General features: G+C 42.7%; 1 protein-coding gene across 2 annotated transcripts in view; it reads right to left on the bottom strand.

Annotated features, from left to right (window-relative positions):
* Positions 1 to 14,930, bottom strand: part of CYP7B1 (cytochrome P450 family 7 subfamily B member 1) — a 666,301-nt gene that overhangs the window by 261,086 nt on the left and 390,285 nt on the right. For both annotated transcript variants that reach the window (XM_085605530.1, XM_085605531.1), the window contains exon 2: positions 14,671 to 14,810. In XM_085605530.1, coding sequence (XP_085461656.1) covers positions 14,671 to 14,810 — 140 coding nt within the window. The remainder of the gene's footprint in view (positions 1 to 14,670; positions 14,811 to 14,930) is intronic.

Here is a 14,930-nt window from a genome sequence, read left to right as displayed (position 1 = left end):
CCACATGTCAAAGGAACTTCAGATGCACGACTGTTATATATTTAGATTCCATTTTTAAATGTGAAATGCAATATTATCTGGCCCCATTATCAACTGTTTATGAGACACATACCATGATGACAATAAAAAAGTGACTAACATTTGGCAGTCAAGGTTTTTATCAATTCTTTTCATTTATGGACACAGGTGGTTGTGAAAAACTAACTTCAATTATTACGAGTTTCCTTGAAGACAGAGACTAATAATAGGTGAAAGAGCAAATATAAGAGTTGTCTTGAGAAGTTTAGCTTCATTATGGCTTTACCCATGCAGATTTGTTTATATAAAAAAAAGAATCTCTGGAATTTGTTGATAAAAAAGGGAAACCTTTTAAGAGATAAATGTGAAGTGGTAAGAGCAACAGAAGAGCAACTGACTTCATAACACTGAAAATTGCAAAGCGTAAACGCCAGAAAGACCCAAACAAATGAACAGCCACCATCTGCTGACTGGTCAAGCTACATCCTTTTGTGAAAAACCCACTGGTGGTGGGCAGTGTTTCTCTCCAGCGGTAAAATCAAATTATGTTATGTATACGTGACTTACCTGAATTTTTCTGTTTGTATAATTAGCCTGATTTAAAAAGCGCTCTGATATCCGAAACTTTCAAAATAAATAAATAAATAAATAAATCAGGAACCTCTGTCCATCACCACTGGAGGACGGGTGAGTCCTCTTTTGTGAGGGTGTGCCTCCATGCCCAGTCACTGCTGCAGTGGCGGCTGGTGACATTTGAAAGTGGTGGGCGGAAAGTTATCGTGGTACTGCCCCTACCGGGGTTTAAAAAAAGAAAAAGAGTGGATAAATGTAGCATTTTCAAGCAAATATGAGAAAGCAGGAAGGTTGATAAAGCACTTGCGAAAGTGTTATGAAATCAATAGTAGAGATTTGACGTAGGTAGCCAGCCGCTTGTTCAGTATAATCAGAGAACTTCACTTTTCAACCCCTAAAAACAGCACAAAATTTCAAAGTCCAACATTAATCAACCCCCAAAAACACAACGCACTGACTCACTTGTAAGCACTGTATTTTCCTTTACAATTGCCTTCTCAATATTTTGACAACTGTGTACCTCCTTCACACACAGTTGCACAGAATCACAATCGCAACTTACATAAGTGACCTTTGCTTTGATTGTTCAGCAGAGAGGCCAGGGGTTGGATGGCTAAGTTTTCTGAACACCTTTTTGACCCACTGTGAGAAATTGACACAGCCTTCAGTCTTTGCTCTAAAGCTCTCAATGGTGGCCCATTAAAAATGCCTGAATGTAACTCAGTTCAAAGTATGCACTGTACAAGAAATATGCTACACAACAAAATACAGAAATACAGCATCCTGGAAATAGTGGGCACTCTTAAGGAATGCAAGATTAAGTAAAACATGTGAAACATAAACAAAAACTATATCACTGACATGGAATACCTTAATGTTTTATGCATTCATTGCTCAGAAATCAGTAATTTCCCAGTTGTGGATGGGTGGATTGGTGGTGGATGCATGCATGCAATGTATTATAATGTTGTTCCATCTATAACAACAACATAGGGTGCATGCAGGGGCCACAGGACAACTGACCTCTTTCTAGGGTCACTAATAGCTTCATCATCAGGGCCAGGATATCTCATGAATGTCTCTAAGTTCATCTTTAGAAGCTATCACTTCCAATTGTCACTAAAGTGAACAATTCCAATGTTTTAAAGAAACACATTTTAAGTGCCTTTCTCATATTGCATACGGCGTTTGTTGCATAATTTACATGCCAAATACATTGATGACTTGGCTCGTGTTTTGACTCTTTCAGCCAACCCTTACCCTTGGCTCCGCCCCTAATTTGATGGCTTCCCTACCTCTTGTCTAGGGGCCTAAGGTTATTGAATATTTACTGCTCACTGCCTCCTTTGCACTGCATACTCCTGCCTCACTGGGCTGCTCCTACGTGCCCGCCCGTTCAGACCTGCTGTAATATCGGCTTTTCATAAATAGCCACTGCTGCAATACTCCCAGGCCTGATCAGCAGGTGTAACAGTACACGACCCTCTGCCCCACGGAGCCGCGTTTTCTCAGCAGTACTCTCGGCCCTCCCCAGGATGTGTCCTTTTAGAGGGGTATTTTGATCTTTCTCGACCAGCGCGGTATTCATTTTGGACAATTCCAATTGTGCTGAGCAGTATTTCCACCCCTCCCCCCAATCCGCCACTTCCCTAATCAGACCCGGTCACGTCAACAAAATTCCGAGGTCTGGTTACATGCTTTTCCGTAAACCAGTACTTTAATCATATTCATGTTTCAGCCGCACTTCGAGGTCTAGCCAGGTGTCACTGTAAGCGCAACCCAGTGCTGTTAATGGCTGCGGTTATTCGGCCCTTCCCAGACAGCATGTCTCCCTCTTCCATTGGTAACTGGCTCGACTAAAGAAGGACGATGACATATCTATCTAGTATCTTATTCTGCGGGCCAATTGAGAGAGAAAAGGCTGCCAGTCCAAGCACCCGGTTGGAAATTAAATATTGATTTAAAAAAAGGCTTTATAAAAAAACTCAACAAACATTAGCAAGCACAATGACATAAAACGGCACAGATAACACGATCAAACTCCAGAACAAAAACAATCAAGAGAGAACCCCATGAACAACAAGCATTTGCAATGCAACAGGTCTCGCATTTACGCAAGTTTAAGCTATTGGAATTGTAAATGACAATGCATTTTATTTACGTTTTAAAAACAAAAATAAAAGGCATTGTCATTTGCAATGTCAATAGCTCAAACTCGCATAAATGCGAGACCTATTGCATTGCAAATGCTTGTTACGATGGGTGTCCAGCACCAGGGAGGAGTAACGACTACTAAGCTTAATGCAGGCTTCTGGGAAGGAGAGTAGGACTGTCCCTGAGAGATCGCCAGGTTTCCCGGACATTTTTGGCACATGTTAGGCTTTGCCTACAAACAACACCCAATTGCCTGAGATCCCTTAGTTAACCATGCTGCATCAGGCACTTCCACTGAGTTAAAGCGATTCAAAACACTGGAGCAGTAAACCACCAAAATGGCGCCTCATGGTGGAATCGCAAGCCAACATAAGGAAGTAGGGAGCGGAGAGTGCTGAAGCGTATGCAAGAACAATAAAACGTTTAAAAGTAAAGAACTTGAGTTTTTTTCAAATAAATTTTACAACACCCCCACCCCAAGCAGTGCAAATTCAATTACAGTCCCACATGTGCACAACACCCCCACCCCAAGCAGTGCAAATTCAATTACAGTCGTACATGTGCAGAAAAGCAAAGTGTGTGAAAACAACAAGCATTACTTAGCAGGCGAAATTCAGAACGGACCGCAGCAGTCTTACGGGCATCGTGGCCAAGGTAAATAAAGAGGTGGGCGTATGACCTCCATAGTTAAAGATAATTCGCAACATGCTGCGATGCAAAAAAAACATAGAATGTTGGAAAAGTAAAGTTGGGGGAGCCGTGCACAACTAATCTAAGGAGCACTTACACTTATGTCCGAGTGCCAGGAATCAACCCTCCGTGCAGCAGCTGAGTCATCCATGCGGCGGTTCACTGATCCTTCCTTCTCCCCCTCGTCCATGGCCAGGCTGTGACTGCGAGCCTGAAAGTGGCGAAGGCAGGTGGGGTAGGTTTTTCAATTAACACAGTGCCGGCTTCGCACCCTGTCTCCGTGCAGCGGGTGAGAGGGGGTGTAGAGCACATTTAAAAGTGATAGACGTTAAGTGAAAGCGCATCGGGCGCTTCATTAAAACAAAGCACGTCGTGCCTGCAGTAAGAGAAACTCAACAAGCTTTGGCCGCACGCGCGCCTCGCTCTTTAAGTTTAAAAAAAAAAAGACAAGCCCGGTGGAGCGTGGCGCGCGCGCGCTTGGGGGCGGGGGAGCGGTCCCTTTGAAGTGCTCCCAAAAGGCGGATTGCATGGCTGCACGATGCGCGTGATTGTGCGCGTGCTAGCCATGCAATCCGCTTTTTGGGAGCACTTTTCAAACCCGCTCTCTATAGTCTCGCTTTGCGATCGCTTACGCGATAGCAAGGCGAGACCTAAAAAAGTCTCCAGAAAAAAGAGACAAGAAATATTACACAAAAAACTTACCTCACAGCCGTCCACGCCACCTCACAGACCTCTGCTCCCCTGGGTGCCTTGCCGCCTTCACGAACGGCACTGGAGGGGCCTGCCAACCCCTCTCAGCCAATCCTGGCGCTGCCAGCAGCGCCAGGATTGGCTGAGGGCACAGCTTACGCTACGCCCGCCGCCTGCCCATTAGGAGACCGAGGGGCTCCTAATGGGCATGCGCAAGCCAGTGCAAATACAAGTGCGCATGACTGGGCACGGGTGAAAATTTGCTCACCTTCCCCACTCATGTGCACTTGTGCTGCTGCCTGTTGCCCCTGGTCTGACAATCATGTCAGTCAACATGACGCCGGACAGCCCTCCCCCTTCAGACTCTGAAGGGGATGGGTGGTCCGACGTCATGCTGACTGACATGATTTTCAGTTGGTTCTCCCTCGGCGTCTTTGAACTTAAGTAAACTGATTCAGTTTACTTAAGTTTAGAAACGCGGAGGGAGCTACGGGCAGGGGGGCTACGCCCCAACGCCCCCAATAGATGCACCGCCACTGCACTGCTGGCTTGCAATGCCTAACCTGTCGTATGTGTGAGCAGGATTGGGGCATCAAGTGTTAATCACAGAGCCAGAGTACAGAATGATGAAAATATAAACCTAGCACTCCTCTGTGAACTTGTTGTTAACCATTACATTTTAGGAGTGCTATTTCTTTTGGAACTCTTCAAATTTAATTTCCTAGAAGAACCAACAAATCGGCATACATAGCAGGGGCTTAATCAGATGCCACACAAGAACAAGCTTGTTGGAGGAAAAGTCCTGAACGGCACAAGCATGAATGTCGATATATGATAAAGAATCTCCACAAGAAAATGATATCTTTAAAACTAAAGATGAAAATAAAGCAGAAAGACCAAGAGTCGAGGAGCAACCTAGAGTAAATGTAAGTGACATGCTTAAAACCTGTCGTACACATGTAAATAAAAATAGAAACGTGAAATGATCAACTTTTACAAATAAGATGAAATGATACCAGCTAACATCAGGCACAATGGGTACAGACTAGCTTCCCAATATTGAAAAAGTAAGGAACTGGTGGAAGAAGAAAGCAAACAGAATTGGCATCACATTTTGAAAGGATTCAAACTGAAAGAGAAAAATAAGGATGTACCAAGGCTTGCTGAACATAAATAAGGTAAAAAAAAACCACATTGTTAGAAATGGCCCTTTTTGCAGGGTTATCCCGAAACGTTTTGCTTCTTCCACCTATTTTACCTGACATGTTTTTGTTGGCTTTGGGACTCTGGGCACTTTACCACTGCTATTCAATGCTAAGGTGCATATGCTCTCTGTGTAAATTGTAATCATAATTGGGTATCCATGATTGGCATATTTGATTTATGGGTAAGTCCCTAGTAAAGTGCACTGAGTGTGCCAGGGCCTGTAAATCAAATGCTATTAGTTGGCTTGCAGCACTGATGGTGCCGCCCACATCAGTAACCCTGTAAATGTGCCTCAAATCTGCCACTGTAGTGTCTGCGCGCACACTTTTAGACTGCCATGTCGACCAGGCAAGTGCACCCACTTGCCAGGCCCTAACCTTCCCTTTTCTTACATGTAAGGCATTCCTAAAGGAAGGCTCAGTGTACAACCATGGGCACGGTGCAGTGTATGTTAAAGGTAGGACATGTACTGGTGTCTTTTGAATGTTCTGATAGTGAAATACTGTGTATTTCTTTTTTCACTATTGAAAGGCTGTCTGTCCTATAAGATAGCATGGGAGTTGCACTGTAACATCTTACAAGTGTAACTTTCCATTGGGACAAGATAGAGAAATGGAGTTTAGGCTCACTGAACTCGAAATTCATTAACAGATCTTTTAGTAAAGGTGTTTTTTAAATTGTGTGTTTGACAATGCCACTTTCAGAAAGTGGGCATTTTCTTGCCTTACCGTTCTAAGTGTGTCTCTGACTGGCTGTGTATTCACCATCTGGTTTTGGAGTGGCAGGAGATGTGTATTCACTTTAGATAGCCCCAAGGGGGTTGGGGGGTTATGGTGAGTCCTGTCTTTCCTGGGTGACTCATAGTTTGGCAGAATAGCCCTGGGCTGCATTTGGAGTAGTGGGAGGAGTTTCACTAGCGCCTGAATAGGCTGTTTCTCTTTTGCACAATGCTGTCTTCACTTCCTGTAGGGATGCTGGGACATGGAGGACAGAACTGATTTGGACTGGGCTCACAAATGCTTGCTACAAAGTGAACAAAGAGAAAATGGGGAATAAGTGTTGGACCTTAACCCCCAGAGAATTAGATAATTAATGGACTCAAGAGGAACCTCTGCCAAGGAGAAGAGCTGGAGAGCTGCAAGGAGGAGTACTGCCCCTTTGCTGTGTGTGCTTTGCTGGGTTGGCCTGCAGCTGCTTCTTCTGCCAAGGAGAGGACAACAACTGGAACTTTGCTATTAAACTGCTTGAAGAAGAATCTCCAAGGGCTCGTGTGTGCTTGCCTCCTGTCCTGAAGTCCCAGGGCCACAAAGACTTCACCTGCATCCACTGACCAGCACCTGGACTCCTCTGTGGACTCCTGTATTCAAAAGGGTGCACATTTTAGTTCTTGGGCCCTGAGAATTGTGTGGTAGGTGTTGCAAAGCATGACGAACAACTCTGATGCAGTCAGCGATGGCACCAGTGATGCTGTGACCTACACCGAGGCTGGGGGAACCACCCGTAAAGTGCACGGCATACGGCCCCCCTGCACCGCAGCTCTGACGTGCCTCGACGCCTTCCAATGCCTGCAGTTATCGGCCTTCCTAACGGCAGCGCTTGCACTTACACCATCACTGCCAGCGTCATGTTATCCCCGAGCCTATAACTGATGAGTGTGACTTCACAAAGTGCTCAATGTCACACCCCCTCACTGGAACCGAAGCCTCACTGCCAAAGCTGCCTAACTTCCCCTATCCTAGATTCAATGCCTCGCCTCCTCATGGACTCGATGCCTTGTCTCCCCCGTGGCAGACAGGAACTGGCTTCACCTCGGCACCGACACCTCACCTCTACAACGCCGTGCATCGTCTGTTGACTTCATTTCCAAGTTACTGTTGTTTACAGGGTCCGTGTGACTCCGTGCCCGGCCCGCATACCTCGCGGTGGGCCGTACTTTGGATTTGTGCCTGTAAAACAACCCAATCACTAAGGTCCTCTTTTAAGATTACAATGGATAATATCAGGAGGGATTGTGACCCTGAAAGAGACAACCTTCTGGGGGTAAATAAGCAGACTACTGAAAGTATAGAGAGCCAGCCTTCAAAACTAATAAATATTAGTGTAGAAGTATCAAGGCAGAGAAAAACTCCTGCTATCAACAAAGCTCTGGCCTAAGATTTTAACCCCATGCTAGCATATAAGGAAGTTGAAGAACAAACAATGAACAACAATAACATTATGATATGCTCAGACATTATGCTATGTTAAAGTTATGAAGTATTGGCGAATTAAGAAACTTTGGCTGGTGAGCAGAAAAACCCACCCTTATCTGGTTTATGACAGCATCCAACAAAGACGAAATGGATTCACAGAGATAGGCAGTCAGCAAGCAAAAGATATTGAAGGAGGAAGTCTGAAATCCATGCTCAGAGAAATTTCTAGCAAAATAAAAATGTATTTGTGACATTTGAAAGCAACCAGAAAGTTATCCAGGAAATTATCAATCATTGGGTGAAAAAGTAGACGATTTAGCTAATAGGGCAAGTAAGCTAGAGACACAATGTTGGACATTTCACTAAATTTAGAGAGAAATGCACATGGGATCTTATAGTTAAAAGGCCAAGACATACTCCTCGTTGACACCCTTGAGAGATGAGATGATCAGGCAAGGAGGAATAACATCAAGATACTGAAAATACCTGAGAGAGCAGGGTGCAGTGGCATCAAAAAGTTTGTGATAAACTTTATTAACGACAGTCTATTTCAGAGAGTGTGTGAGGCTGTGGAGGCTTTAGAGAGAAAGCCTTTGGCCTTCCCTGTGGGTCCCCCAGGGATCGTCACTGAGCCCCACTATTTTTAACCTGTATGTGACCCCTCTGGCTGAGCTGGTGCGGTCGTTCGGATTTCAGGTGCTCTCCTATGTGGATGATACGCAAATTATTGTCTCCATCTCGACTGATTTGCAATCGGTCACGGAGAAGTTCAATCGGTGTATGTCAAGCATTTTTTTCTGGATGAAGGCAACTCACTGAAGATCAATGCATAGAAGACCGAGGTGCTGGTATTTGGCTGACAGAACTCCAGCAGGTCAAATGCCTGGTGGTCTGCAGACTGTGGTCTCCTTCCTGTCCTGGCCAGGACAGCGAAAAATGTGGGGGTCATTTTTGACGATGGTCTTACCTTCGATGCTCAGGTCAACCGCACAGTTAGCACTTGTTTCTACATTATAAGAATTCTTAGAAAGGTGTTGCAGTATATTCCGTCCGAACTGCATCGGTCTACCATCACTGCACTAGTTACCTCTCTACTGGACTACTGTAATGCTCTGTACCTTAACATCAATGCGATGTCCATTAACAAGCTCCAGGTGGTACAGAGCTCAGCGGCGAGGCTGATTCTTAACATTCTGAAGCATCAGTCAGCCAGGAAGGGGATCTGTGCCTTGCATTGGCTCCTCACCAGAAAGCTTATCTCCTTTAAGGCTCTGAGCATGGTATGGGCAGTAAAGGTTTGCCACATTTGAAAACCCTATTTCAATAGTATACTCCTAGGAGGACCTTAAGATCCTCCACACAGAAAAAAACTGGTGTCTCCTAGATTCCGCAGGTCCAGATGGGGTGGCTGCTCCTTTTTTTTTAACAGCCACCAAGCTTTGGAATTCCTTGCCCAACTTTATTTCCAATGCGGACTCTTTACTGGTCTTTAAAAACACTTTTGAAAACATGGATATTTTCATCTTAGATGGCTGCAAGTGCATTTCTCTCATCCTTCATCTGCCCAGCGCCTTGACACCTTCGGGTATAAGCATGCACTACAAATATTATCCTATCCTATACTAGGTGGTTCTGGAACAGAAAATTCAAAGGGTACATCAAGACCACTTTCGACTAAACCCAAACCAAAAAAAGCTGAGGAAAATGTTTATTAACTTCCATATGTATTCTATTAAAGAACTAATTCTCACAACTGGTCTAAAAAGGAAGACAATTTCACACAACGATATTTCATGTATTATAAGGTCAAATGTATCTCACACACCAGAAGAATGAAAGCGGTCCCTGGGAAGAATGGACGCGATACAAAGTCTGGGTGCAAAAGTCCAGTTAAATATTTTTGGCGATGTTGAGAGCCATGTGGAACAATAAAATGTATAACATAAAAAATGAGGAGGAAGTAGAAGACTTAATCACGAACATAAAGTAATGAAGCTTAATACTGAAAATAGTGCAAATAGAGATGAGAAGATGTAGATAGAGACACTTAAATAAAACAGAAGTGAGGTGATTAAGGAAAATGCCAAGCTTGAAACAGACACAGGCTGGTGTTGAAGAATCATGGAGGGATCCCTAAAGGAGGATTGGGGTGGGGAGTATATGGGAAAAATCTATAAAAACATTTTTGATTAAATGTTGCAGGTGGGTCATGTAATGTACATCAATGGAAAAGGCACGTTTTGGTTACCTATATGCTCATGGCTGTGAAATGAGATAGAGTGCATTGTCAGCAAAATCCAATGATTACATCAAGAACATGTTGGATAAAGTGGGGTTCGATGGCCTGACTCCCTATCCACCCAACAAACATATTTCTGAAAATTTCTTTACGACATATGTAATTAAGTGGGCTGGCATGGAACGACATTCAAAGAAATTACATCTGAATATGATGAAGGCCTTCAATAAAAAAATGTAAATGTACTTCAGGCTTGTATGTTGCCTTGGAGGTTGCATATACTGGTGTTGTAGCGAAAATTCTAGATACTTTTTGACATAACCTTAATACTCCTACTGAGCCCATATGGGTGGGATTTTTACTCAGGTTCAATACTTCACCTCAGAGGCGGTGGACCTTTCTCTGTCATAGTGAGGGGTGAGGAAACAGGATGTTCAACTGTCAGCTACTCAAAAAGGACCATAATTGATATCCAACTCACAATTTGGTAATCAAGTTCAGATAAATTACTCTCAAAACCATGCTATAGAAATAAAGTATGGCAATTGGTAGACCGAACCTCCTAAAGAAGGTTAGTCTAAAAAGAATCATGCATACTAAAAGATCTACTGTGGCTATTCAGAACAAGAGCCCAAAAACCTGAAGTTCTGATAATAATCTGACTTTCATTATTATACATCTAGAATCAGCAAAGTTTCAACGGAAAGAACATCAAATACAATAAGACTCAGAACTTTAGAGAATTTGGTTATTGTATTAAAGATACAAAATCAAAACAGATAAGTAACATTTAAAAAGCTCAGTCATAAATCTAACAGTTCGAAATATAAATTCACACATCTGGTTGAAATAGTCTATCCCTAAATAAAAGCATCCATAAAAGAATGGTTTTTGGTCAACAATACAATTTCTATCACAAACAAAGCAAGGAGTTGGTACTCAAAGGTTCTCTTAGGATGGGATAAGGGGTCAAGTTAAAATCCAGTAGGGACAAAGTTTATGGGAATGGGCAAGAGGGAATGGAGCAGTCAAGTCTGGTATCTCACAAAACTGCTCAAAATCATCTGATAGGCAAGTTCATCAGCAAAGGCTAAAAGCAAAGAGGCTTAAAAGAAGAGTCTGGCAGAGAGGTTGGAGGCAAAGAAAAGTGTCAAGGGGCAGCCTGAGCTTAGAGTAAACTCTCCTCAAAGGAGCTAAAAGTGGCATCAAAATGCATATGTAATACTCCTCTAGTGCATCGTAGTTATATAGTACATATTTGTCATAATGACATCAGTGGTCGGTCCACAATGGTCTGATCATCATATAATCATCTTTCTATCATTCCAGGTACAAATTGTTACTCCGGCATATTTTTTCACACATATCATGAGAAACTAATGTCCTTCCTTCCTCACAGGTTGATGACAAAGAGCTTGTTCATCTCCCTATTTTCTATTGATATAGGGGAAAACTTGCTTTCCTAACATTCACACATAAAGGGGTAAAGAGATGTCTTTTTTGTCAAAAGGAATGCTGCATGAACCAAGAACAAATAAAGCAACATTTGAGAAATGTATCAAAGTCCATTGAACAAAGCCATGAGAGAATGCAGTATAAGGAGAAAAAGCTTCTCAACTTGTTTCAATTCAATATTTATATTTTAGTTTAATAAACTCCTTATTAATTTTTTAATTTTAGGCATAATGGAATAAATCACACATCATATATATGCATTTGGTAATGGGTTAGTAATGATTACACAGAAATTTTCAACTTCAAGTATGGCCTACTGCCACTATTACAGAAAGTTGCAAAAATAACAATTGATGGACAGAATGCAGAACAATGTCATACATTCACCCCAGTACAGAGATCTGGGCCTAAATCCATCGTTTTTTTGCTCACCATGCCATTCCAGTTTGAACCCAGCCATATGCAAATCAGTCTTGACCCTGTGCCCCATGGGAACAGTCCAGCCCGAACTGCCAAGCCAGGTCCTCCCTGGACTGGAAACAAGCATCCTAGGACCGGTTTCGGGCTTTCAGCCCTCGTCAGCCAGGATAGCTTGATTCCAGTGGCATGGAGAGCAAGGGACTCACGTCTGAGCATACCCTTCCCACTCGGGGTGACAAATGCAAAAATAACAATTGATGGACAGAATGCAGAACAATGTCATACATTCACCCCAGTACAGAGATCTGGGCCTAAATCCATCGTTTTTTTGCTCACCATGCCATTCCAGTTTGAACCCAGCCATATGCAAATCAGTCTTGACCCTGTGCCCCATGGGAACAGTCCAGCCCGAACTGCCAAGCCAGGTCCTCCCTGGACTGGAAACAAGCATCCTAGGACCGGTTTCGGGCTTTCAGCCCTCGTCAGCCAGGATAGCTTGATTCCAGTGGCATGGAGAGCAAGGGACTCACGTCTGAGCATACCCTTCCCACTCGGGGTGACAAATGCAAAAATAACAATTGATGGACAGAATGCAGAACAATGTCATACATTCACCCCAGTACAGAGATCTGGGCCTAAATCCATCGTTTTTTTGCTCACCATGCCATTCCAGTTTGAACCCAGCCATATGCAAATCAGTCTTGACCCTGTGCCCCATGGGAACAGTCCAGCCCGAACTGCCAAGCCAGGTCCTCCCTGGACTGGAAACAAGCATCCTAGGACCGGTTTCGGGCTTTCAGCCCTCGTCAGCCAGGATAGCTTGATTCCAGTGGCATGGAGAGCAAGGGACTCACGTCTGAGCATACCCTTCCCACTCGGGGTGACAAATGCAAAAATAACAATTGATGGACAGAATGCAGAACAATGTCATACATTCACCCCAGTACAGAGATCTGGGCCTAAATCCATCGTTTTTTTGCTCACCATGCCATTCCAATTTGAACCCAGCCATATGCAAATCAGTCTTGACCCTGTGCCCCATGGGAACAGTCCAGCCCGAACTGCCAAGCCAGGTCCTCCCTGGACTGGAAACAAGCATCACCACCCCCTTTTGTACTATTACAGAAAGTAGCAATAAAATTATTTCTACAAATAAATAAATAAAACTGTTCTTGAACACACGTTCTTTATACTGTTAAGCACTTATACTGAAAATGTCAGACATCTAGTACTTGTAGTTTAGGAAGTGCACCAAAGTCGTGTATTTTTGACACTCTGAAATGAAGTCAATAGCAATGCTAAGTTATCATCAGATGTTATGCTATCTCTTGTTAATAATATAACGTAATCTGTTACTTAAACAACTTAAATTCACTTATTGATTATTCCTACTGTTTCTACCTAGTCAAGCACACTTTTATGGTGCTGGTACATCAATTTTCTCTGTTTCTATGTCGTTTTCCAGACGTGTGCAAAGTGCACATGTATTTTTATTGTTGAGATTCAGCTTTAAGTGTTGTGCAAAGCTGGGTCAACTTTTATGCTGCATCACTGGCATTACGTCCAACTAACTGAACACTCTTTAATATGCTCTTTCCAAATAGAACCGAATCTTTTAAAGTTTCAACACACTATTACAAACAAATAAATTTAGTTAAGCCAAGACATTTACTTACTTGTGTGTTGATGGACAACAATTAACCAGGGTCTCATTTAACCACAAGTTCAGATATCAAATGAAATAAAGATTTAGTTTTGGACCAGTCTGCTAACTGACAGGCATTTGTAGGTAGATCTGGGTTCTGGCCATGTCCTTTAAACTGTTATTCCATAATCCAGAGAATGACCCTCTAACAGCTTCAGAAAAATGCTGATCTGCTTGGTGACAAATGTAAATCCTATTTTTTTTTTTATTGAAGTACTTTAGTGACATTAAAGGATTGCTGATCAACAATACATAGGATCAAATTCGACGAAAACAGGTTCAACCTAAAATACAGCCAAATAATGAAGTTTAACTTCGTCAACCAAATAGAAATCAATCAAAATCAAAATAAGGTCCCCAAATGTTATCAAATTGTCTTACCCCTCCCTCCCGCATGGCATAGATTTGTTCACTTTTCCTAACTCTCCTCATTTTCTGTATCCACTCTAATTTAGATGGGATCTGTTCTGACCGCCAGTTCTGCAATAACAACGATCTTGCCACTGCCATTGCTATATACAGTAATTTAAATTTAAATGTAAATCCTATTTGAATAGCAATGCCCAAGTCAGTTTAAGAGTGACTGTGGGGTTCAAATTGGATTTCTGAATGTAAGGAATGCCATGGGAAATCCCCTGACCCCATCCTTGTTCTGGAGTCTCTGAATCAAGCTCTTGACTCCCCATAGTGTCCAAAGGCATTGAGAGGACAGGCAAAACGGGAACTGAAGCCTCTTCTTTCTAAACCATGTATGGGAGCTCATCTGGAATGCAAAACTATTCCCATCTTGTTTTTTGCTTGGATTTGAATCCCTAAAGGGTGGGGTGCATGAGGATGTATATGTCAATCAGTGGAGATAGTCAATCGAGCACTGGTGGTTGATGGTTTCAGAAATAAATACATTTGACTATATGTTTAACAGGGTCAATTGCATGTGAGCCTTTTTTCCTTAGGAGAACCTGACAATGATTTGTGTTAACATGCAAGCCTTTGTGAACACTTCTCAAGGTAGTGGTAGGCTAAAAATACAAATCAGACAACAGTCTGCACGCACACAAAGTATTAGTTTAAGAAAAGTATGATTGTTATCAGACCATGAACAGTCAATTGTCAGTTCTTCGAAAACAAGAAAGACGGCATATTTGTTTAATATTAGCTGTTGAAATACATACTCACAAAATAGAATATCTTACTGTGTGTAGATAAGACCACTGGCATTGTACTATACTTCTAGACTTAGGGCAATGATGCAGAGCATTTCTGCACCTTCGCTTCTTGAGCACATTTATAGTGCAGCCATGTTTAGACATAAAGATATGTTGCCTTACCAAGGAGCTGTACCGTAAAGATATCGCCATGTTTCTTCTGCAGCGACTTCAGAAAATTTGAAGGATTTTTGCGAAACTGTAACGCGCAGCCAAGGTAAGGAATCCATCCAGTTTCTAATGGCGGCTCCCCAGCTCTCCTCCTAAAGGAACATTTGAAGAGATGGCACATTTGGTATTACATTATATTCACTTTTTACAGCGAACGATAAAATGTTGAACCCATATAAATATTGAAATACACACAACCCGCAATAAAAGCC

The sequence above is a fragment of the Triturus cristatus genome, chromosome 5_1 (assembly GCF_964204655.1).
Source record: "Triturus cristatus chromosome 5_1, aTriCri1.1, whole genome shotgun sequence".
Classification (NCBI taxonomy): Eukaryota; Metazoa; Chordata; class Amphibia; order Caudata; family Salamandridae; genus Triturus; species Triturus cristatus.
This window is presented reverse-complemented; position numbering and strand designations above follow the sequence as displayed.